At 46.9% G+C, this 25,737-nt stretch overlaps 1 protein-coding gene and 1 long non-coding RNA gene across 2 annotated transcripts in view; one reads left to right on the top strand and one right to left on the bottom strand.

The window, feature by feature from the left end:
• BMP3 (bone morphogenetic protein 3) overlaps positions 1-22,676 on the bottom strand; it is a 36,924-nt gene extending 14,248 nt beyond the window's left edge. The window contains 4 exon segments of the mRNA XM_081925118.1: positions 168-1,078; positions 22,299-22,477; positions 22,479-22,512; positions 22,515-22,676. Coding sequence (XP_081781244.1) covers positions 168-1,078; positions 22,299-22,477; positions 22,479-22,512; positions 22,515-22,620 — 1,230 coding nt within the window. The 5' untranslated portion in view covers positions 22,621-22,676.
• Positions 22,675-24,970, top strand: LOC309377845. Its single transcript, XR_014171722.1, has 2 exons — positions 22,675-22,727; positions 23,253-24,970. It is a non-coding gene; the product is annotated as an uncharacterized lncRNA (long non-coding RNA).
• Positions 24,971-25,737: the final 767 nt, after the last annotated feature.

Below are 25,737 nucleotides of genomic sequence, written 5' to 3'. Positions count from 1 at the left end.
ATGGTTGGACAGTGTTCTCGAAGCTACCAGCATGAGTTTGACCAAACTGCGGGAGGCAGTGGAAGACAGGAGTGCCTGGCGTGCTCTGGTCTATGGGGTCACGAAGAGTCGGACATGACTAAATGACTAAACAAATATATATATATAGAGAGAGAAAAATACTGTACCTTTGGAATCGGGAACTGGCATTCACCTGAGCAATAATAAGCATCAAAAGATTTAGGGGAAATAATCCATTCGCTCCAGCCAATATCTGCAAAATCCACTTTGAGGTAGCGCCGTGTGCAGTATCTTGGCTCATTCCACTGCTTCCTTCTTGCCTTTTTCAGGGTCTGCTCATCGAACTGCAGCGTCTGGCTTTTCTGGTGGTTGTTCTTTCTCTGCTTCTTCTTGTTCTTTGCCCTCTCCGCCAGCCGGGGCTGCAGCGTTTTGTAGTGCTTCCTCTCCTCCCAACCTTCGTCTTCGCTGTACTGGTACTCGGCGCCCGGGAGCTCGTTGTTCTGCAGAGGCAGCAAGACGCTGGCAGAGCGCTTTTGCCGCCGTTCCCCCAGCCCGCGTTTCAAATGGCTGTCTAATTTGGGGAAGCTGGCCGGAAGCGGGCTCCAGTGCCCTTGCAAGCTGGAGACGACACTCTCAGGCTCCGAAATCGCAGAGTCATTCGCGTAAACGAGAATGTAGGGCTCGTAGCTGGGGTGCATGTTCTTCCAGGTGTGCCGGCCGACGGAGGCCATTTTGACTCCAATGAGCAGGTCGTTGTTTTGCTTTGCCTTGCTCAAGACTTGGGTAATGTTCTTCCACTGCCAAGAAAGGACATCCCGGAAAGCAGTGGAGACGTTGATGGAGTAATGCCCCAGGGTCCGGGTTTGGTTTCCCGATGGAGGAAAACTCAACAGCGAGAGGCTGATCTGCATGTCGGGCTTCCTGTGCCCGTGGCGAGAGCAGCCCTTGACATGAGGGCAGTTATTGCTATTGTTCTGCAGATCCCCAACATAGTAATGTAACAGAGCAGACAAGATGTTTTCAGACTTGGTGAGGGAGGTTAGGTTAAAAACCCGAACTTCTTTGTTGCCAGGGATCCCTAGGAGAAGAAAAAAAACATTTGTGTGAGGATAGAAAGGGTCAGGTAATCTGCCTGTGACTATCATACAAGTCAGTTTAACACAAAATTTCATTTCTAATTGCAACAGATATTCATTCATTTCCTTCAACAGGGCTGCCTTCAGGTGTCTTTTAAAGATAAGATAGCTGATAAGATAAGATGGGGATGGACACACCAGATTTTGCTTTGCTACTTTCTTGGAACAAAAAGGAAAATGTTAAATATAGAGGTGGGAATTTAATAACTAACAAGCCTGAGCTTGCCTTTTCATCCTCCCTCCCATGCAGACAATCAAAATAGTACAGAGTGAAGACTCTCGTCCCTAGATAGTTTGGTCAGTGATCTAGCCCTTTTAGGATTTTAGCATACTTCAGGTGTAGGTTAGTAGCAAAATGGTCCTCTCTACCCAAGAGCCATTTGCATAGAATCATAGAGTTGGCCATCGAGTCCAACCCCCTGCCAAGCAGAAAACACCATCAGAGCACTCCTGACATATGGTTGTCAAGCCTCTGCTTAAAGACCTCCAAAGAAGGAGACTCCACCACACTCCACCACAAATTCCACTGTCGAACAGCTCTTACTGGCATGATTGGTGCCGTGGCAATTGTTCAACTCCATGTAGAATTTAAAGCAGATGGAAAAGGCAAGAAGACGGAATTGTTTTCTCCAGTTCTGTTCAGAGCACATTGTGGGAAAATGATGAAGTGAAACTCAAACAAGAGGGTCACATTCTCGTTTAAAAGCCCTTCCACTGAAGATACCCAAAGCAGGCTTCTCGATGTTTTAAAAACTTGCTGCTCTTCATCAATAGATGTCACTGTTCTCCTGCATTTTCAGCTAGCAACTGTTAGGGAAACTCCTGCAAGCTGGTTCTCGGATGCTGTCACCACAGATGCTGTGATGTTACATTAGCTTTGATTTAGAAAAGGCAGAAAGAAACACATGCCTATAACTCTGGAAGAGAAGTGGGGGAAATAATTTTTTCATGCAGCAGATACGCATGAAATCACGGACAGTGGCCCAAGTAGATAGCCTGACCCAGAAGCCAAACCACAAGACGAAGGCTGCTCTCACAAGCGATGCTCAAATTGCTTTTTTACATTTCCCATATTTGTAGCTCTAATGCAATGCCTGCACAAACTGGAAAGCAAACTGGATTAAAAATAACTCTCTTCTGCTTTCCAGGCCAAAGCAGCAAACCCAAGTACACTTGCTTGTCAGTCTCATGTAATGGGATTTTAACATCCAAAGTTACCATTTAAGACTGGGGCATGGGGTGGGCTTGCTTCTTCTTTTCAAAGCATCCCTTGATTTCAAAAACAGGCCCAGAGCTGCATTTTTCATTCAGTTACAACCTCTTTGATTGGCTAGCATGGCCCTGGTAAAAATAGAAAACGATGGAGGTGCTACGTTGCAGCAGCAGTGACAAAGGTAGTCAAAGTGATACCGCCCCATCTGTAGTTGGACTACAACTCCCATCAGCCTCAGCCAACATGGCCAATGATGAGGAATGATGGGAGTTGTAGTCCAGCAACATCTGGAGGGCCACAGGTTCCTGGAGGAAGGTCTTGTTTCGGGATGATTTTAAAGTCAGGAAACTAATGTTTTTTGCTTTACTGGATCTTGACTGTTTTTAACTGGAAATTTTGCGCATGCACAGACACTCACACACAGATCTGCCTTGGGTCTTCAAGATGCAGTAGATATAAATCAAGCACATAATTTTTTTTGTTTTTGTTTTAATTAACAAAATTTATGCTGCTGGATTGCAACAAAACTTCTAAGTACATTTAATGACCAGAACCATATTGGAAGAATCAACACGGCTGTAGGATGATCCTGGATATCGGATTTCTTTAGATTTTTATTTGCTGCAGTAAGTTAAAAGCAAATAACTTATCGCAAGCGTGTTCCTTACTCCATCGCTGCCATTTCCTCCTTCTGCCATTTTGGGCACTTTCACATGGCTGAATCTGTCTCTGCGTTGGCACAGGGCTGATTTTGCTTAACTATGAGTCAAACGTGTCAAGGTGATGATGGAGTGATGGATGGATGCGGACAGATTTTTGCAGAAGGGCTGCTTTGTACCCTTCCCCCACCCCCACACGCCTGATTGCCAATTTCACATGTGCTTCACATATGGTTTGTGGGAATACACACAGGATATATATCCAGCCCCATAACAGGCAGTAATGGGGCTTCTGCTCGTGGAGGGGGAAGATTCTGCTGGCTCCCAACTTTGCACTGAGAAGGTAACACTTCAGGATGGGGCAGGCTGAGGCAGTGCAATTGTTTCCAAACCACAATAGTTAAACATTATTGATGCATGACACTGGAGTTGCAGTTGCAATGAAAGAATGTGTGATCAGGAAGCATTAGGAAACACTGTAACAGGTACATTCAACAGGCAAATTACCTATTACTCTATTCTGCTTTCCAGACCATTATTGTCTCCCAAAGCAGCTTGCATTAATTAAGGGGGGGGGGACAGGACATGTGAGGGAAGAGGAACGGACAGGGAATTGATGGACTGGTTCCCTGTCCATTCACTTGCTCTGGAAATTGGCACAATCTCGCCCCAAACCAGCACCAATTCTGGTGTCACTTCACCTCAAGCAGAGAAACAGGACATGCCATTTGATAAAGAAAATTCCAATTTCAGACCAGGGGCCTGTTCCCCTTCCTTTTTTCTCTGAGGTCTGGCCCTAAAGGTAAAGCAACCCATGACCATTAGGTCCAGTTGTGACCGACTCTGGGGTTGCGGCGCTCATCTCGCTCTATAGGCCAAGCGAGCTGGCGTACAGCTTCCAGGTCATGTGGCCAGCCTGACTAAGCCACTTCTGGCGAACCAGAGCAGCGCACAGAAACGCTGTTTACCTTCCCGCCAGAGCAGTACCTATTTATCTACTTGCACTTTGACGTGCTTTTGAACTGCTGGGTTGGCAGGAGCAGGGACCGAACAACGGGAGCTCACCCTGTCACGGAGATTTGAACCGCCGACCTTCTGATCGGCAAGTCCTAGGCTCTGTGGTTTAACCTACAGCGCCACCTGCGTCCCTGAGGTCTGGCCCTACCATGAGGCAAAGCAAGATGACTGCCTCAGTTGCAGATACTGAAGGGGGTAGTAGCAGCTGTAGTCCCTAGAAGTGACTATTATTCTTTATTCAGTTTGTGTACTGCGCTATGCCTGTAGATCTCAGGGCTGATCTCTGAAGGTTCAAACCACACCTCTCTGTTGCCACACAGCCTTGTCTTGGGCCTCCTAAACTCGCCTGCTGCCCTCAGGAGTGATGAAGGGCACCACCCTATCCCCAGTGTGAAAGTGAGATTCAGGCAGACTTCTCATCCATTTTGTTTTGCTGCCTCGGGCAGCAAAATGTCTTAGGCCGGCCCTGCCTTCCCCTAAGACAGCTGTGTCAGTTGCCAGCCACTACTGTTTGCAGAAGCTGTCATGGGCTTAGAGGAAATGTCGTTTGCAAAGGGGGTTGACCGATGCAAAAGTAATAAATGTCTGTGCTGTTTTAAAATGTGCATCACAGCTTATTTGCTGCTAAAATGAAAGGGGGGGGGGAGAACCAAGGGAAGAAGCCCAGTACAGATGCTATCATGGTATATCTCCACCTAGTTGCCACAATAAATTAACCTGATTTACTTAGTGCCATCTGTTTGCGCTTAGTGTTCTGCAGAAGACACAAGGTGTCTGAGGAGCTAACAACACAAGGGAAATAGAGGAAGGTGAGGAAAACTGAAGGTGAGACATACAGGGAAAGAATGTGCTTCAAGTAATGCGATTATGGTACATTACAGCAGGGCTGTTACACACCTCTATGGTGCAACTGCCTTTGGAATAGTGTGTGCCATTCTGGTCACCTCGGGCACGGTGAAAATGGGTTGAGAAATGTCTCTCACCCTCTGTCATAAAACCAGAACTTACGGATGTGGGAAGTCTCAGGGCAGACAAAAGAAAGTACTTATCCACACCGTGCAAGTATTGAATTCACCCAGGAAATGCTCCAGCAGCCCAGGGGTGGCGTGCGAAGGGACCCCACTGGGTGCAAGAATGTTGCCTTGGCCACACCTTGCAAGGCGTCACCCATCCAAGGAGAGGGGCAGCAATGCCGCCACCAACTCTCCTCTCTCCGCCCCCAGGTCAGGCTTGGCCTGGGAGTGGAATGGCTGGCTACAGCCCGGCTGCTTGTCAGGGACAAGAGCACCATTTGCGCCTCACCCAGCCCTTGTCACTGACAGGTGGGTGGGAGCACACTGGGCGAGAATGGGGTGCAGAGGGTGCTGGTCTCAGCGGCGTAGCGTGGGTTGTCAGCACCCGGGGCAAGGCAAGTAATTTGCGCCCCCTAACCCCTAACCTGCCGCCGCTGCCAGCTTCTTCTTGCTGCTGCCTGGTCTGGTCTGGTGTGGTTCTCTCCCGCGCTCAGCACTGTGCTGGGCGGCTGCAGCACTGTCCCTCCCCCAGATAGTCCCTCGCTCTCTCTCCGCACCACACGCCTGGCACCCACCCCCTCCACAGTGGGCGGCGACCCGGCGGCTCGGATTGGATTCGCACAGCCAGCACTGCAGTGAGAGAGAGTGAGTGAGCCAGGTAGGGGCAGAGAGCTGCGAGTGCGAGCGCACCCCCCAGATGTTGCGCCCGGTGCGGCCGGCCCCCCCTGCACCCCCCACGCTACGCCACTGGCTGGTCTTCACCCTCCATTTTCACCCAGCTGTACGACGGGGATACAGTCATACCTTGGGTTGAAGTTGCTTCAGGCTGAGCATTTTCAGGTTACTTCTGGGTTTCGCTGCTTGTGCAGATGCTCAAAATGACGTCACACGCATGCACAGAAGCGGTGAATCGTGACCTGCGCACACACAGACGCGGGTTGCATTCTCCTCAGGATGTGAACAGTGCTCCGGAACGGATCCCGTTTGCATCCAGAGGTACCACCGTATCGGGGGGGGGGGAATACACCTGGTTCGCATGCCCCTCCCCATTGTGGGTTTGGGGCAATGCCCCCTGGCACCCTCCCAAGCTACACCAGTGAATTGACCCCCCCCCCAAGGAAGCGGAGATGGCCATCAACTTGGACGGCTTTAAAAGAGGATTAGACAAATTCATTCAGGAATAAGGCTATCAATGGCCACTGTCTATGATGGCCACACTCTGCCCCCTGATGGTTGGAGGCAAGTAATGCTTCTGAATACAATGGTACCTCGGGTTAAGTACTTAATTCGTTCCGGAGGTCCGTTCTCATCCTGAAGCAAAGTTCTTAACCTGAGGTACTATTTCTGGGTTAGTGGAATCTGTAACCTGAAGCTGTACCACTGTTGCTGGAAAGTTTAGGAGGGTAGAGGGCTCTTGTGCTCAGGTTCTGCTGCTATCACTACCACATGTTTCTGGGGCCTAGAACAAGTCCACTAGCCTGTGGCATGCTTACCTTTACAGAGGATATACTGACATTTTTATGGATTGCCGAATCTATCCCATGGGTGAAAAAGGATGCAATAATGAGGGCTGCTTAGTTATATAGTCATCATTAGCCCTACTTTAAATTAGATATTAAAGCAGCATGCTGGCCCCATATACTTAAGAATGCACCAGCACTTCCATTATTAAACCCTCTTTTTGTGGTTTTATAACTCAGTCGCCAGTAGTGCGCTCTGAGGTGGAACTGAGAAGTAGAAAGCACAAGCCTGCAAATGGTCCCCCCTTTTTTTTCTTTCAAGCCTTACTTAGTAACTCCTTCCAATTCTGTTCTCAGTTTGCTTTGTTTTCGCTTCTCCGGTAAACCTCCATTATAAAAATAAAAAAAGTTCCTTATGTATATTCAGTAAACTTGTTTATGAAATGGGGTGACACAATTTTTATTTATGCATTTAGAGGCTGCCCAAACTTTGTTGAAAGAAGCGCAGCTGAAAGAATGGTGAAGGAAACTCTGTTTTCCTTGCCCTCTTCCCCCTGCGAAAGAAAGAAAGAAAGAAAGAAAGAAAGAAAGAAAGAAAGAAAGAAAGAAAGAAAGAAAGAAAGAAAGAAAGAAAGAAATCCTCGTTTTTCTCTTCCCAACCCAGTAGTGTTTTGTGCTGCTTAGTAAGGTTCACTATGCTTCATTTCCTGTGTTATTTTTGACTGGTGTTTCAAACTGAACTAAGAAAAAGAACAGCTTAAAATAAGAAGTAGGAAACCGTATGGTTGTAATTGGCTCAAGGACAGGTGTAATACCTGAAATGACTTTTCAGAGATCTAGGGTTTGGGGGTTTTTTGGGGGGGTTTTAGAGTGTTGATGAAGTCAAATTAACTGTGTTCATTAAATAGAACTGTTTGGTCTCTGTTCTGCCTTCTTTAAGTCTGCAGTCCTAAACACACCTATTAGGGAATAAGTCCATACATTGGGAACAGTCCCCCTCTATTCCCCCATGTGCTATTCTAGGGGTTCTCTTGCCTGCCCCCCACAAAAAATGCCAATTTGGAAGGGGCCAGTAGGCACACAGGATGTGGGTGGCACTGTGGGTTAAACGACAGAGCCGAGCACTTGCCGATCAGAAGGTCGGCGGTTCGAATCCCCGCGACGGGGTGAGCTCCTGTTGCTCGGTCCCGGCTCCTGCCCACCTAGCAGTTCGAAAGCATGTCCAAGTGCAAGTAGATAAATAGGTACCGCTCCGGAGGAAAGGTAAACAGCATTTCCGTGCACTGCTCTGGTTTGTCAGAAGCAGCTTAGTCATGCTGGCCACATGACCCGGAAGCTGTATGCCGGCTCCCTCGGCCAATAATGTGAGATGAGCAGCGCAACCCCAGAGTCGGCCACGACTGGACCGAATGGTCAGGGGTCCCTTTACCATTAGAAGGCACACAGGGGAGGAGAGAGAGGGGGAAAGCGCCACTGTGCTAATGGAAAATCCTTGTGCAGGTTTCTGCCAATGACACTCATTAGCAGAATCCGACCCATAAGGTGCAATCTTAGCCAAAGTGAACCACTTTTAATCCACATTGATTTCAATGGAACACAGTTAAACAGGTGCTTTTTTTTCTCTCACGGAAAGGAAATGTTTAACTTTGCTTGTATTGCGCCTGTAAATTGAGCATGATGTAAAGTGGCATATGGATCATATTCGGATTCATACATTTGTTTGTGTAGTCACTGTATATTCTGCCGTTGCTCCCAAAGGAGAAATAAAGTCAGCATGGATCAAGTCAGCATTGGGCCAGTCCCTGTCTCTCAGGCTGGGAGGATAAAATGGACGTTGGGGGATAACTATGTATTCCACCTTGGGATTCTTTGGTGCAACATAAATTTACTTAACGAATAAAGTAAAATATAATAATAATAATAATAATAATAATAATAATAATAATAATAATGTATTATTTATACCCCACCCATCTGGCTGGGTTACCCCAGCCACTCTGGGCTACTTCCAACAGAATATTAAAATACAATAGTCTATTAAACATTAAAAGCTTCCCTAAACAGGGCTGACTTCAGATGTCTTCTAAAAGTCAGATAGTTGTTTGTTTCGATATCTGATGGGAGGGCATTCCACAGGGCAGGTGCCACTACCGAGAAGGCCCTCTGCCTGGTTCCCTGTAACTTGGCTTTTCGCAGTGAGGAAACTGCCAGAAGGCCCTCAGCACTGGACCTCAGTGTCCGGGCAGAACGATGGGGGTGGAGACGCTCCTTCAGGTATACTGGACCGAGGCCATTCAGGGCTTTAAAAGTCAGCACCAACACTTTGAATTGTGCTCAGAAACATACTGGGAGCCAGTGTAGGTCTTTCAAGACCGGTGTTATGTGGTCTCGGTCCCAGTCACCAGTCTAGCTGCCGCGTTCTGGATTACCGTATTTTTCGCCCTATAGGGCGCACCTAGGTGTGTTTTTTGGGGGGGGGATAAAGAAAAAAAATTATTTCCCCCCCAGGTGCGGGGCTGGGGCGGGGGAAGCCCGAGCTTCCCCCGACCCCAGCCCCCAGAACAGTCTGCTATCTGCAAGCCTTGGGAGCCCAGCAGGAACTCCCGCGGACTCCCCAGGCTTGCGGATATCTGCCCGAAGCCTGGAGAGTGAGAGGGGTCGGTGCGCACCGACCCCTGTCGCTCTCCAGGCTTCAGCGAAAGCCTGCATTCGCCCCATAGGATGCACACACATTTCCCCTTCATTTTTGGAGGGGAAAAAGTGTGTCCTATAGGGCGAAATACGCTAGTTGTAGTTTCCGGGTCACCTTCAAAGGTGAGCGCATTGCAGTAGTCCAAGCGAGAGATAACTAGGGCATGCACCACTCTGGCGAGACAGTCTGCGGGCAGGTAGGGTCTCAGCTTATAATTACTGACTTATCATTTGGATAAGTCAGTAATTATAAGGCATGTAATTAATGTAACCACAGCAAACATTCTCAGAATGTGCTATTTCATACAAAAAGGGTGGACACTTTGCTGAGAACTTTGCTCTTCCTAAAAAAAATCTTCTCTTCCTCTTCTTACCCCACTCTGGCCAAGACAACCCCAAGACATTTTGCTGCCTGGTGACTAACCACAGAGTCAAAATACACAGTACTCAGGGCTGGGTCGAGTTATTTTGGCACTGGAGGCTGAAACCCACACAAACACCTCTTCCTAGCAGTAAAACAAAACAAAATAATGATATTTGCTGCATAATTCAATTAAATAACTAGCAATATACTGCCCTTTCATGAGGTAGCTGCCTCTAAGGTGGCCCTGTGTCCTATTTTACAAGGGAAAGTCCTCTATTTGAAGGACTGGCATTTTGCAAGTCTAGTTTAAATTTTTTATATATATAGAAAAACCATAGAAGAAGTGAAGGGGGCCACAAATGTGCTATTTCCAATGAATTCACATATTCCAGGAAAGGTCCTACCACTGATGCAGATATTCGCTTGTGGGATTCAGTTGGGGAGAGAGAGATAGCACACCGGGAACAGTTTGGGTTGGTAGCTTATTTCAGTTTAGCACTCCGCTGAAGAATCTCGAGTGTAGAAAGTTCAGGCAGCGAGAAGGTGGGAGAGGCATTCAAGCTAGAGCTTCTATTTTTATCCGCACTGCAAAATTCAATTTGAAATAAATTGGTTTTGGTGGGGAAGTCTTAGATCACTGCACATTTAAGGACGGCCAGCTAGGAAGGACGATGGTTTCTCAAAAATTTAAAGCAGATTGTGATGTTGGACTGATCAAAACTGACAAAGGGCATTCTGAACCTGAGCTGCCTTCAACATTTTTAGACCTGAGATCCACCGTTAAGATAAAACTGCAACGTGGGACAACCTCTTTTCTTTTCGTTTACCAGAGTCCACCTTCCTCCCATGCCACTCTTTTTGTTTACAATCTCCCTGCCCTTCCACTTTCTCTTGAAAACAATTAGAAAAGGTCGTGATGCTGCAATTACTACCCACTGTGATGCATCCAAGGAACACTTCACATAGAAAGCACTTTTCTACTGATAGGTCTATATTCAATTACTGAGTCATGCACAGAAAAGACCCACGGAAATTAGAGGACCTGGCTTTCTTCAGAGGCAGGCTTTGGTAATATGGCGCCCTGAGCAAGGCCGAAACTCGGTGCCACCAAATGGCTCTTCTCATTCATGGATCATCTCGCTTTTGCTCCCCATTGGCTTGGTGCCCCATCCAGGGCAGAACCGCCTGCACCACCCTAAATCTGGCGCTGCTTACTTATGTCAGTGGGTCAAGTCTGAGCAGAATTTAGTTGGATATAACCCAGCATCTCCAAGCCAGTTCGCATACAAAGATTATATATCTACATACACACGGCTAAGACAAAGGCTGAAACCAGTGCGAAATATCCTCAGCAACAGGTTTTTAAAGTGCAGTAATTATATTCCACCAGGAGCCTTGGAGAAAACAGCTTTCACCTGCACACCCGGCAGGGATATGCAACTAATCCTGGCTCTTTGATAACACCTGTGTGATGCGTCTGTTGCCACACACCTGCTTGCAGCATTCACACACTTTGCATTTTTAGGTGTACACGGAATATGTGAGGAGGTCCTTTTAGCTGTGCCTACTCAGTGGGGAATTTATGCCCAGTGTCAGTTCAAGCGGGGTGGGCGTGGGGGTGAGGTGTTGTTCAGTGCCAAAGACAACTATAAATAATACAGTGGTACCTCAGGTTAAGTACTTAATTTGTTCTGGAGGTCCGTTCTTAACCTGAAACTGTTCTTAACCTGAAGCACCACTTTAGCTAATGGGGCCTCCTGCCGCCACTGCACTGCACTCAACCTGAAGCAAAGTTCTTAACCCGAGGTACTATTTGTGGGTTAGCGGAGTCTGTAACCTGAAGCGTATGTAACCTGAAGTGTATGTAACCTGAGGTACTACTGTAGTTCCCTTCTTGGCTGTTTCTGAACATTGTATCGAAGCAACATAATTAATACAATGTATATTTTCATTTATGATGGGATCTTCCCAAAGTTATTTCAAGATGGTATGCCTCCAAGCCCCACCATGACTGACTTTTGCTGATATTCAGGCGGACATGCAATTCATCACCTAGAGGCTGTGATCTCCAAATTGCTTATTCAGACATTCTCGCAATACTGAAGTCTAAGGGACTAATGGGGGGGGGGAGTCATGCAAAGATTCCTACCCGATGACTTTTTGATTTGTTTTAATTGTTAGATAAGCTGTTCAGCAAAGAGATGCCTTTCCCCTAATGAGAAACTCGTATTCTACAGCTGGCCCAAAATCTTTCATGAGGATGAACCTATCATAGAAAAGTATCCACATTGCATTTGCCCTATAGAATCACAAGAATTGCGGGTTTCAAGGAGGGGGAGGAACAAGTCATCATGTGGAAAAAAGAAAAAGTACAATTTATAAACAAATGTCTTCCTACATCAGCCTTCGCCAACCTAGTGCCCTCTGGACGTTTTTGGACTACAAATCCCATCAGCACGACGTGGCTATGGCTGATGGGACTTGTAGTCCAACAACTTCTGGAGGGCCCCAAGTCATAGCTGTCAACTTTTCCCTTTTCTTGCGTGGAATCCTATTCGGAATAAGGAAATGTCCCTTTAAAAAGGGGAAAGGTTGAAGCTATGCCCCAAGCTGGTGAAGGCTGTTCTACACCACAACACAGAACGAAATTGGTAGAATTCATTTATAGGCTACAGGTGTGTGAAAGTGAAGGAGGGGGTGTTTTTGCAGGCTCCCAAAGTGCAAAACACACCTTGTACATACTAAGAAAGGCTCATCAGGGGTCAGCAAACTTTTTCACCAGGGGGCCAGTCCACTGTCCCTCAGACCTTGTGGGGGGCCGGACTATTTTTTTTTGGGGGGGGGGAATGAACAATAACTGACTATTGAATGATGAATTACTATTTCTTGGGGGGGGGGATGAATGAATTCCTATGCCCCACAAATAACCCAGAGATGCATTTTAAATAAAAGCACACATTCTACTCATGTAGAAACACCAGGCAGGTCCCACAAATAACCCAGAAGTGCATTTTAAATAAAGGGACACGTTCTACTCATGTAAAAACACGCTGATTCCCGGACCATCCATGGGCCGGATTTAGAAGGCGATTGGGCCCCATCCAGTCCCTGGGCCTTAGTTTGCCTACCCATGGCTCAGAGCAACCTTCTTGAAATGCACTAATTTGATTCCCTCCCTCTCTTTCTTTTTTCTTTTCCTTCTCCTCCTGCGAGGAGGCTACATTTTAATATTTTAATGTTTCAATATTTTAATGTTGTATTTTAATTTTGTTTTTAAGTTGTATTCATTCAACTTGTTTTTATTATTGCTTGTAAGCCGCTCTGAGCCCGGCCTTGGCTGGGGAGGGTGGGGTATAAATAAAATTTATTATTATTATTATTATTATTATTATTATTATTATTACTACTAATTAAGGGCATTCAAAGAACTCACTCTGAAGTATAGGAAAAACATGGTGTGTGGGTAGGTGTGTGCGTGTGTGTGTGTGCGCGCACACACACACACTTGCAGTCTGATATGGGACAGTCCAGAATTCTCCTACATCAGTTTACCACTCCATAAAAATACCCACGGTGTGGAGACAGAAGTTTTTATCCCTCTGCCATAATACTAGGACTGAAGCTGAATGTTGGAAAACCCAAGACAGAACAAAAGGAATTACAGCTTGACGCAGTGAAGAATTAAACTAATGCGATTCGTTGCCAGAAGATGTGGGGGTGGCCGCCGACTTGAGCAGCGTTAAAAGGGGATTGGACTAATTTTTTTTTAGGGCTCAGCTACCAGCAAGGAAGGCTCTATAATAGTTCCAGCATCAGAGGAAGTGTGCCTCTGAATGGCAGTTCCTGGGAATCACATGGAGAAAGTGCTGTTGTACTAAGATGGCTGGTCATAGAGGCATCTGGTTGGCCAGTGTGAGAACAGGATGGACTAGAGTTGTCTTTGGCCTGATCCAGCAAATACTCTTCTTATCTTATTCGTCAGAATGGATAAACCAGCTGCTAAAACTGGTAAGAACGCATTCCCATGAAACTTTTTGGTGTAGGAGGTGAACAAAAACCCATTAATTCCCTGAGAAAGTAATTCACTGATGAGTCAACATTGCCACCAGAGACCAGGGGAAATAGGGGCAACCTACACGCCGTGGAAGGCAATGCCAAAATCCTCGATTGGCTTTGACGGCTCAGCGTGACCAAATAATTTGTGTGCATTTTTGCTTACGAACCGAAAGGTGAAGATGGAGACAGGCACGGTTTTTTTCTGTGCAAATTCCAGCTAGCATCCAGTGTGTGTTGCGGATAAATTTCAATATGAAATACCTACAAATGGAAACAAAATATCCAATTTCCACTCCATTTTCAGCCAAGTATGGAACCTAGTGGGGGGAAATGAGAATACTCCCCACCTTTATACGATCTAAGGTTTCACAGAAAATGTAGTTCTCTGCCATTAATAACCGTACAAATGAGCTGTCACATCCTAAGGGACAGGAAAGATAACACCTAACTGGTTAAATATTTTGCATAAATACTTATAAAAGTGTCAAAAAAAAACCTTATAGCCACTTCAAATTTATTTCCTTGGCACTTGAACTGCAAAAGGATCAGGGGGGAGGAGGAAAAGGGTGAGCGAACTGTGTATTTATAGGACTTTTGCCACCCACAGTCAAGAAACAGAGTAAATACAAGCTAAAAGACCGCAAAGATGGGCTCCTTTCCAAAGACATTTTAGGTTTAGAACAATAAATACCTTTTAATCAGGTATCCTGAAAGGAGCCAAGATAACTTCCCCTGAGTTGTACCTGGGCCGTTTTTGATGGGTGGCACCGCAAACGAGAAGACAAGAGTTCTGGACCATTTTGTTCCAAGAGGACTTTTTTAAAATATGGAATTCTCTTCAGAGCCTTGGTTTGTTACCTGGCATTAAAGCGGAATTTCCCAGGTTGGGTGCAAAGAGGAATTCTAAATCAGGGCAAGCCATGATCTTTGTGCTGAAGCCAGAATGGGGTGGGAAGGGTGTAGAAGCAAGGGAGGGGCAATTATCTACAGTCTCATGAAACAATTGCCCATGGAGCCCTGGATGATCATTTGAACATGGCATGCTTATGGCAATGGGAGCTTGTGATGTGAAAGCCCAGTGGACGTTTGGGTTGCGAACGTGATCTGTGCACGATGCACATTTGCATCCCGCAGTATTCACAACCCACGTCTACGCGTATGCGCGGGTTGCGATTCGGTGCTCTTGCGCATGCGCGACCACTGTAACCCGGAAGTAACCCGTTCCAGTACTTCCGGGTTTCGGCAGTCCGCAACCCGAAAAAACGCAACCTGAAAACGGCTGTAACCCGAGGTATGACTGTACTGGCTCAATATTATTGATACCATCCAAATACAGTGGTACCTCGGGTTAAGTACTTAATTCGTTCTGGAGGTCCGTTCTTAACCTGAAACTGTTCTTAACCTGAAGCACCACTTTAGCTAATGGGGCCTCCTGCTGCCGCTGTGCTGCCGGAGCACGATTTCTGTTCTCATCCTGAAGCAAAGTTCTTAACCTGAAGCACTATTTCTGGCTTAGCGGAGTCTGTAACCTGAAGCGTATGTAACCTGAGGTACCACTGTATATAAGAGCCGGTTCCCAATGCTGTCACACTGCGCTATGACCAAGAAGCTATGCAGGTGAAGACAAGATACTATGAAGAGTCCATGAGGCCACCAGGAGAAGGAAGCAGGTTTAGCCTCTCCTCTGGTGGCACCTGCAAGGCTGCCCCTTCCTGTATACAAGAAAATAGCTGCCATTCACTTCCGTGGGGAAATGTTCTGCACAATGATGACCTTCACCTTGATACTGGCTGACCTGGATTCCATTCAGGATTGTACTGTATGCAAATCCAGGAGTCTCTCTTACACACCCAAACACCATTTTAACAAGCATTTTACAAGTACTGCAAAACACACACAGTGTTCTTTTGGAGTTCTTGGATACTAGTAAGACGGCAGCCATGATGTTTTCAAACATGCTTTACACGTTAATCCTAAATGTCTGCACAAAATCTCTGCAACAGCACTGTAATGCCACAATTGGATGGCACTGCACCATAGTCCTAAGTATTTGTTTGCTAGTACAACAACCCTTAGGACCAGGCCATGTCTCTGTGATGCACCAAGCACTTCAAAGTATATATTTAATTATCTCACCCAGTTTAGGCTCTCATAATGACAGCTGAGTACAGATGCTTAACGTGGATTAAACCCATCAGGAATTCTCCAGGGAAAGTGCACTTAGATTCCAATGAAATTAATGGGGCTTACGTTTTTGAGTACGTGCCAAAATCCCATTCACTTCAATGGGACTCGCTCAAATGTGGCCAGCTTTCTTTGATTTGTATACAAGAGCTTCATTGGCACAAAGAGGCTACATCAGGGGTGCAATGGTATGAGAAAGTCTTGCTGAGCTGTGCAGGACTTGCTTCTGAATGGACATGCATAGGATTGGGCTGAAGGTACCATGCAGACGTTAAGTGATATGAGGAACTCAGCTCAAGATAAGATTTCTAGGTGCCCTTATGCATGTGAAATGCAAAGACTGTTAAGAGTTGTTAGGTTACATTCAGGCCGCTTATGTCTTCCTTCCTTCAAAGTGTTGGTGCTGACCTTTAAAGGCCTAAATGTCCTTGGTCCAGTATACCTGAAGGAGCATCTCCACCTCCATCATTCTGCCTGGACACTGAGGTCCAGCGCCGAGGGCCTACTGCGGTTCCCTCACTACGAGAAGCCAAGTTACAAGGAACCAGGCAGAGGGCCTTCTTGGTAGTGGCACCCGCCCTGTGGAATGCCCTCCCATCAGATGTCAAAGAGAAAAATAACTACTAAACTTTTAGAAGACATCTGAAGGCAGCACTGTTTAGGGAAGCTTTTAATGTTTAATAGGTTATTGTATTTTAGTGTTTTGTTGGAAGCCGCCCAGAGTGGCTGGGGAAACCCAGCCAGATGGGCGGGGTATAAATAATAAATTATTATTATTATTCCTTGCAACATCACATCCAATCGCACACCGATCATAAGAACATAAGGACAGCCCTGCTGGATCAAGCCCAGCATCTTGTTCTTATAGCGGCCAACCAGATGCCTGTGGGGAAAGCTGAAAGCAAGACCCCTGAGCACAAGAGCCACTCTCCGCTCCTGCGGTTTCAGCAAAGGGCATTCAGAAGAATTGCTGTCTCCAATCACGGAGGAAAAAGTGCTGAACTGCTTATATCAAATGAATAAGGGCAAAATAAAACAGCTGTGGTGCCAAGGAAGGTTTCCCTTGAAATGCAAATAGCTGCTTGAGAGAGGTCTTATTTTATTGGGAGCATGGCAAGACGAGAAAGAGAGAATCAAGCTTCTCCTCCCTAAACTTCCCCTTCCCTTCTTTATTCTGCCCCCTCCCAGTTTCAAAGCTCCTTCTGTTTGCATAACCCAAAAAACACATGTTAATTGCATTCACAAAGTTAAGTGACATCTCTAGTTTGGATGATAAATAGACCCATTCCAGCAATACGTTGCAGAGCTGGCAAGTAGAATTTGGTGACTGGCAATAACACTGGAGGGCGACGCTGACACAAAACCTCACACATATATTAAGTAAAACAGAAACATCACCACCTGACCCCACCCCCACTCACCTTTCCTCCCTCCACCTCTTCCCCTCTTTTCTCCCTAATATAAGACTAATGTCTCAACAAATGAAACTAATCTGTAAAAATATTACATGGAAAGAGAGAGGGGGGGAGAGAGAGATTGCTCATACTTTTGTAAACCAATAAAATCTTTAATAATAATAATAAAGAAATCATGCTCACCTATGTCCAGCTTAGTTATTTGTGGCATATCAAGAAGCACCAACTTTCTCCCACCTTATAAAAATGCTCCTGCCTGGTTGTCTGGTGGCAGTTCTGACTTGCCAGTGTTAAATGGTCAGGTCACTACAGTACTTTCAAACTTGCAATATAAACCAACTGAAGTAAGTGCCCTTGGCTGCAATTTTCAGTGTGTGTGTGTGTGTGTGTGTGTGTGTGTGTGTGAGAGAGAGAGAGAGAGAGAGAGAGAGAGAGAGAGAGAGAGAGAGAGAGAGAGCGCATAGTAGTTCCATTAAAGTAACTCTGGAACAAAGGGGTGATGGATTGTGGATTTAGGCTGCAATCATAATGCATTCTTACATGCAATATTGCTTTGGAACCAATGGCTCATGCATCCACACATTGTATATGGGATTGAGATGCGATGCCAATCTATGAATGTGACACAGTGCAGCAAAAGTTACTCATGCCTATGACCACCACCACCACCACTTTGAAGGCAAAGGGATAGGCATTAGTTGTGATTAACATAAACCTGCAATGAGTTCAATGGGAGTTTGCTGGATTGAAAAAGTGGGAACAGGAGCGTCCCACTAACATGGAAGTTAAGTAGTAGTGGTATTGCTAAAACAGGGCTTCAAAGCTCATAGCCCTCTGGATGTTGCTGGGCTTCAACTCCCCACTATTCAGACCATTTAACATGCTAGGAGCTGTGCATGATGGGCAGCTCCTACATCTGGAGAGTCCCAACATCTGGAGAGTCACACTGGTTCCCCACCCCGGCACTCAAGTACTCTTCAGTGCTTTGTTTTGTGAATTTCAGCCATCATGCTAGAGGCCAGGAGTGGGTATTAAGCTAAATAGAACTAAGTGGAACTAAGATTTAGTAGAAGAAACCCAGATGGCTCAAGAAAGCTAGCAGAAAATTCCTGGGAGTATATTTGACACCTCTGTATTGGAAATTCATACAAAGCAATGAGAAAGCTAAAATGTTGGGAACAGGCAGCATTTGGAGGATGCAAGGGTATAAGAGCACAAAAAAACTTTCTTTGTTGTGGAAAGTGGCAAATACACACATGCGCACACGTGTAAATATTGTTATTCAGAAAGTAAGTATATACTGTTCCAATGGCAGTGGTGAGGCTCTCCAGCAGTGACTAAACTGGTGAAAGCTAAGTAGTGACTTTGACTGGAACAACATCAAGTCAATGTCAAGATAACAAAACAAAACTCATGTTGACCGATGAGACATCTACAGGTTTTTCAAGCTTGGGTCATGGACAGAGGTCCACAGTCCACTGAATGATATGACAAAACTCCTATTGATTGAAATGGTTATGGGAATTACTCTAAGGCTGCAGTCCTAAACACACTTAAAAGGTAAAGGTAAAGGGACCCCTGACCATTAGGTCCAGTCGTGGATGACTCTGGGGTTGCGGCGCTCATCTTGCTTTATTGGCCGAGGGAGCCGGCATACAGCTTCTGGGTCATGTGGCCAGCATGACTAAGCCACTTCTGGAGAACTAGAGCAGCGCACAGAAACGCCATTTACCTTCCCGCAGAAGCAGTACCTATTTATCTACTTGTACTTTGATGTGCTTTCGAACTGCTAGGTTGGCAGGAGCAGGGACCGAGCAACGGGAGCTCACCCCGTTGCGGAGATTCGAACTGCCGACCTTCTGATTGGCAAGCCCTAGGTTCTGTGGTTTAGACCGCAGCATCCCCCTAAACACACTTAATAGGGATTAAACATGCATAGGATGGGTTTGATGTAACACAGCACCAAATCCGGCACTGCTTATCCTAGAGACAAACATCCTACATTCCTAGGAAATCCTGCATGAATTTAGAGGGATTCAACCTGGTCTTGAATGTCTTTTCAGGATGAGTTTTATTCCCTGCTGCAGCTTTCCAGGGCTGAAGCACTCCACTCAATACTGGATCTCCCTGAAATTAAGTGGTTTGCTTTTAGCATTAATTTCTAACTGTGGATGTGAGAACACACCAGAACTAGAAGATCACTAATTACTATGTAACAGCAGGCTAAAACCTCTATGCTAAACAGACCCTTGGGAATCCTGAGAGTTTCTTCAAACTGCACGGGCATGATTGTACTTAGAATCAAGCCATCCTACTTTGCAGAAACAATGAGTAAGAGATTGTTTCTCTGTGTAAAATTTATCCCAGCCCTGAAATACAGAAGAAGAAAGGAACTCCCAGTAGCTTGCCTGCAAGATATATGTGATGCAGTAGAAACTGCCCAAGCTTCAAGTAAATCAAGCACATGGTTATTTCAAACAGGCTATATGTTTTACTGACTTACTAATGGTGTGCCGAAAACAACTTATTAACTGACATATTCTATAATACACTGCATCTGTTTCTTCAGCTAAGCATATAGCAAATGCATGCATAACTAAGAGGAAGGCGCAATAGTTAGAAAATATAGTGGTATAAGAGTAGGGAAGATTCTGGGTCCTTTTCCTTTTGGTGACACTGTAATTAGATTGCAATAACCACTGACACTGTGTCTCTCACACTCACATTGAGTGCCCGAATCTTCAAAGAAGGCTTACAAGTTTAGAAAAACAAACCAACCAAAGATTAGGCACCATACGACATTATAAAATTCTGAGCCATATGAAAAAAAGAAAATGGAAATAAATTTGTTTTCATGCTCAAAAAAGCAGAGTGCATTAAAACGGACTAACAAGAGGCTCGGGAGAAATGTAAGGAAGTGTATGATACACAATGTGTATGATAGCATTGCATTAGCTTGCTGCAAGATATGGGTAAAGAGTTTTAAAAAGTATAGACAAATGCTGGGGTGCTAGGTGATTAGTCAGAGTGCAGCATCCATGTTCAGAAGCAATATACCCCTGGCTACCAAACACTAGAGCCGAACTGTAAGATACAGCCATCTTCATCATACTCTGCTTGTGGCATTTCTGCTAGGCACCTGACTGGGGCTGCATGCTGCTTATCTACTTGGACTTGCACTCTGATCGTAAACAGATTAGGTGCACAACCTACTGAAATAAACGGCACTTGCTTCCACATTATGAAGTCATTAGGTCATCTGTCCACCCCATCAAGGCACACAAATTATCTCAAATACCCCACCACCACCTTAATTGTGGACTAACCGTTTCATCTATTGCAACCTGACACCACAGTCTTGCACATCTTTACCTGGAAATATATTTCTCTGAAATCAATTAAAGTCAATCCCAATAATTGGATGCCATGCACAGAAAGGTAGACGGGCCGCCGAATCCCCACTTAAATCAATGTGATTTAGGCTGTCAATCATAAGCATCTTTTCCAAGGAGTAAGCCCCATTGAACTCCATGGAACTTGCTTCCAAGTAAACAAGTGCATGGTCAGACTGCAAACCGTACAGGTAAACACTTGGGTCAAAGATAGATTTCAGTGGGTCTTAAGTGTAGCTGATTTTCCCTGGCTTGTGTCCATTGGGTTTAGGATTGGGGTGTCATTTTAACCATCACCCACCCATGCCATTTTGTCAGTGGTGCTCAGGGTATATTTATATTGTGGATTTCAGGTATGTGCCCAGGAATAGACTTTCTGAGGTCTGAGCATGTAGCAACTTTTGGAAAATCTCTTTGCGGTGGTTTGAGACAAGTGCAGTCTGTGGTCTCGGTCCAGCTGTCAAATCATTCACCAAATCCCTACAGAGTTCACTGGAGCAGAAGCAAGACAGATCCCCACTTCCTGATCTCTCAATGAACTTTTATCCTTCATTGGACGTTATCATGTATGATTTGGCTTTAACCTACAAAAGCGCTTTTTTAGAAAAAGGGAGCTCTGTGAGCAGCGGAGGACCTTCCGGTGAGTAATAATTTCTCCCAAACCGATTTTACACGGAGAAATGGGTTGAATAAAGCATTCACTAGCGGGGGAAGATCCACCTTTTAAAATTAAAGTCCATGGCCATCATTTGCTTTTGGTAAGGAAAGTATGTCGAAAGCAACTCGGAGGAGTTGTTTACTTGTTGTTTTTAATGTCACCCAGGAGGTCTCCAAGAAGACGCAGGATAGACAGCCCTGGTTAAATCTCAAAAGCGGGAGGGAGAGAGAAAGGAAACCTCAAGCGATCTGTGTAAACAAAAACTGTTTTGACACGGAACTCCTCCACCTTTCGCTCTTGGTCATTTTCTCTGCAGGAGCGCAGTTTTGACTCTCCGGAGCCCACACAGGGGCGGCTTATGGCAGATTCCTGCTTTTAATATATCCGATTTCTCGGGCAACAGGCGCAGGACACCCACCTGGCTGAAAGAGCACCAGCTCACCACAACCACACGGAGAAGAGAGATGGTAAATTTCCCCACTCCTTGGAAATGTTTTTCACATAAAACGGCCCTTAAAGAGCAGGAAAGCGCCCTTAGCGCGCTGTATGCATTTGTCCCAGAACCCACACGCCTGATTTGAACCCGGCGCTGGGTAACCCTAGGTAAGAACTCCCCCGCGTAAGCCAAGCTCGACGCGCGTCCTGCCAGGGCGCCACGACGACGCCTGTGCTGCCTGTGGCGCGCTAGCCGGCGACGGTCAAAGCTGCCCAGGTAAGTTCTCTTTCCTCACCTGGCGTCCGCCAAGCCGCCCCCTCGGGGGGCACCGCATGCCCGCGGCGACCCGGAGCGCGCTACGCCCACCCAACGGCGCTTTGCGCGCGGCGCCCCGGGCGAAGGGATTGGCGCGGGGACCTGTCATTCTGCGGGCGCGCGCGAGCGCATGGCACGGCGCTGCCCGGCGTGCCCCAATCTCCCTCGCGCGCAAACATCAAACCAAACACCTCACGGCACACACCGCACACATTCCCCACCCGAGCAACCCGGGGCGGGTTCGGCTGTGAGCTGCCTGCTGGCAGCGCGCGCGGGCGCCTCGGCTCACCTGCTGGCAGCGCTCGGAAGCTGCGCACCGTGTTGCCCTCGCGGAGGTGGAGCAGCTGCGGCGCGCCGGGCGCCGACTCCTCGGGCCGACCGCCGCTGTACCGGTCGTAGAGCCGGAGCATGTGTTCCGAGACCTTGTCCTCGGGGGAGACGGCGAGCGGGGCGGGCTGGTCACCTGCAGCCGCCGCCGCCGCCGCCGCCGCCGCCCGGCTTCTTTTCCGCAGCCCGCCCGTGCGCTCCAGAGCCGGCTCCCCGGGGGCCACGAACAGGCTCCAGTTGAGGCAAAGGCAAAGCAGCAGCAGCGCGCGGGGAGCGCCCGCCATTGCGCTCGCCTTCCCGAGCCGAAGGGAATCTTTTCCACAAGACTGAGGGGAAAGGCGAAGGGAGTGGCGCTTCGTCCAAGCGGGTGAAGGGAGAAGCGGGGCAGCAGGTGGGTGCTTGCAAAACACTAGGCGGAAAAGGAGAAGGGGGACGGATGGGCTTGGGTGGCGAGGCTTCTCTGGCTTTGCGCGCTGCGCTTGTGGCGCGAGGGGAGTCAAGCAGGCAGGCAAGTCCGTCCGTCCTTTGCGCGCGCCTCCGCAGCTCCTCGAGTGGGACAGGCGAAGCCCTGGGCTGAGTTTTGTCTCCGGCGTGTGTGCAGAAGTCCCAGCGCTGGGTAATCAGCAGCCAATCGCGCCGCCTTTCTCTCCTTTGAGCCAAGCCGGCTGCGCGCGAGAAAGTCGACGGGTGGCGGAGGAGGAATTACACCACCCAAAAGAAACACACACACACGCACACACGCCTGTGGCTGCCAAGTCGAGCGCTCCCCTGGATGGTGTCCCTTGCCGCAGGCGGCAGCAGCAGCAACAGCAGCAGCAGGAGACAAGAATCGGAGGGGTGGGGAGGAAGAGGAGGAGGAGGAGCGGGGGAAGGGGCGGCTTCTCTCTTCTCGACCCACCTGGCTCCTTCCTTACAGGGAGGGGCGGGGGAAGAACCCCCGAGAAAAGAAGGCTGGGAACGTGAAGCGGGGTCGTCTTTATAATGGCACGCCTGCAGAGTATTCCGCTTGCGCGGCCACTTTCGCCAGCGATCCTTAGGATCACCCGCGCAGAGATGAAGGAGATCCTGCTCGCTTAGCACACACCCGCCACCGCCCCCAGCTCAGCTTTGTGAAAGTGAAGATGCCTCCCCGTTCGAAGCGGGTGGGGATTGTTCCGTCTTCTGCACAGATTTTCGCCCTGCAGGCACATTTACACAAGAAAGGACCCCGAGACACGCCTTTGAGTTGGGATGTATCGTTTTTTGGATCGCTGGTGAAGTAGAGAGGAATTGCATGAGAACAACTTTAGAATCAATAGGAGGGGTTTTTTGTTTTGTTTTTTTATCAGCACGGTGCTTTCATTTGACTTGCAGGGTTCGTTAGAAATTGGGCAGCTGGGAATAATCCCCTGGAATGATTGCTGCCATCAGCACAAATTGCGTATTCCCTTAGGCGTCCATGGTTCGAGTGTTCCAAAATTATCAAGAGTACTATTCGCAACAGTCCTACGAAGGAGGTTAGGATCTGTCGCAGCCTACTTCGCAGGACTATTGCAAAAAAGTACAACAGTAGAAAATTTGAACACTAGAACCATGCATGTCTAAGGGAATGTGCAATTTTTGCAGGTGGGACGGGGAACTATGGAATGGTTTGCTTTGATGACATATTGTGAACATACAGCGATTTTAATTTTTTTAATTGAGGGTTGGCTGGGATCATGCTCCCTCGGCCGCTGTGCTATTCCAAAACCAGCACTTCAAGTTTAAAATAAAGAAAACTGGAGCTGCTAAGCAGAACCCCTTACAAAGTGCTGTGTCTCATCCCACTGTTCTTTGTAACCTCGTGGATGGCTGCTGTTTCAGAGCATGTCTACACGGGCACTCCATCAGGTGACTTTTGAAAACAAACATAACCTGTGTCACTCCCCTTGCTCAGTCATCCTTTAATTTCCTCTGCACCAGCAGGAGAAGCTAGAAAAGGTATATATGATTCACTCAAGACTGCAATCCACGAACCACTTTCTCAAGAATGGCGCTGAAATAAGTAATTTGGCAACAGCTGTGTGCAAATGATTTCTGGAAATCCTCTAGCCTATTTGCAGATAAAAGAACTGGGGAGAGTGTTTTGCAAGATTTCTCCAAGGGAAGGAGAAATTCTCCAGTAGTCTTGGGGATGAGGCTTAGCAGTGACAGTAGCACAGCTTCTTTCTCTCCCAGCCCACGAGGTTTTAATTTTGCTGGATTTCTGCTGCTGCAAATGGCAGCAGAAGCAATGGTCACTGGTAGCCTTATTTCACCCTAGCTTGATTACAGAACACCTTGGATAGAAATCACCTCTGATCATGAAACAGAAATAAAGATGGTGAAGAATAGTCTGAGAAAATCCTTCAAAGTCCAGTGATACCTTGGGTTAAGAACTTAATTCATTCCAGAGGTCCGTTCCTAACCTGAAACTGTTCTTAACCCAAGGTACCACTTTAGCTAATGGGACCTCCTGCTGCCGCCGCAGGATTTCTGTTCTCATCCTGAAGCAAATTTCTTAACCCGAGGTACTATTTCTGGGTTAGCAGAGTCTGTAACCTGAAGCGTCTGTAATCTGAAGCGTCTGTAACCCGAGGTACCACTGTAGCCTACTTTTTCCCAGAGGAGTAAAACCGGGGGGGGGGGGGGATATGTATCAGAAATGTTCCGAGAAAAATGCCTTCTGAGAAATTTCAGCTCGCCTCTGGAATTTAGCGTGATTACAATGGAGATTGTGGTTTGTGGATTATGGTTTCAGGCTTATAAAGCAGCCTGTATTTCAGCTGGTTTTGATGGGCTTTTAAAGGTGAGGGCAATTAATTTCCTTTGAAATAAATAGAACTAATACTTAAATCCTATGAACACAAATTAATGGAATCAGTGGGATTTACTGTGCTTTTAACTGATGGGAGCATTGCAGCCGGAGTGTCTTAACTTCAGGGTTGTAAGAATGGAGTGACACGCATTTAGGGATGCAAACTTTCCTCCCTCCATCGCCCCCTTTCTATTTTTTTTAATGCAATTATGTTTAAACACAGTTTGCATTATCACAGTCTGGTTCTGGGTCTCCCTGAAACAGAATCATTCACAGGCCTCATTTACCTCCCCCCCAGCTTTGCCAGTTCCCTTCCACAGCCAGCCAGAAGAAAAACACGTCCCACTCTCACCGCCCCCATAACAGACCACTGGAATCAACTCATTGAACATGCAGAAATGTCCTCTTTCGGCTAATGCTCCAGCTAGCATTCCTCAATAGAAAAGGAGTCCCAGTCAGCTGGAACTCTTAATTCACACATCTGGAAGTGAACAAAACACAATCAATTAATGAAACCAGAGATTAAACGGAGAGTGGGGGGAAGGGGGGGGAGAGAGCAAACTTTCCCTAGATTTTATTGAAGTGC

This window comes from Podarcis melisellensis, assembly GCF_964234715.1.
Source record: "Podarcis melisellensis genome assembly, chromosome: 9".
Taxonomy (NCBI): domain Eukaryota; kingdom Metazoa; phylum Chordata; class Lepidosauria; order Squamata; family Lacertidae; genus Podarcis; species Podarcis melisellensis.
The sequence above is the reverse complement of the archived record's forward strand: the minus strand, read 5'-3'. Positions and strand labels throughout refer to the sequence as shown.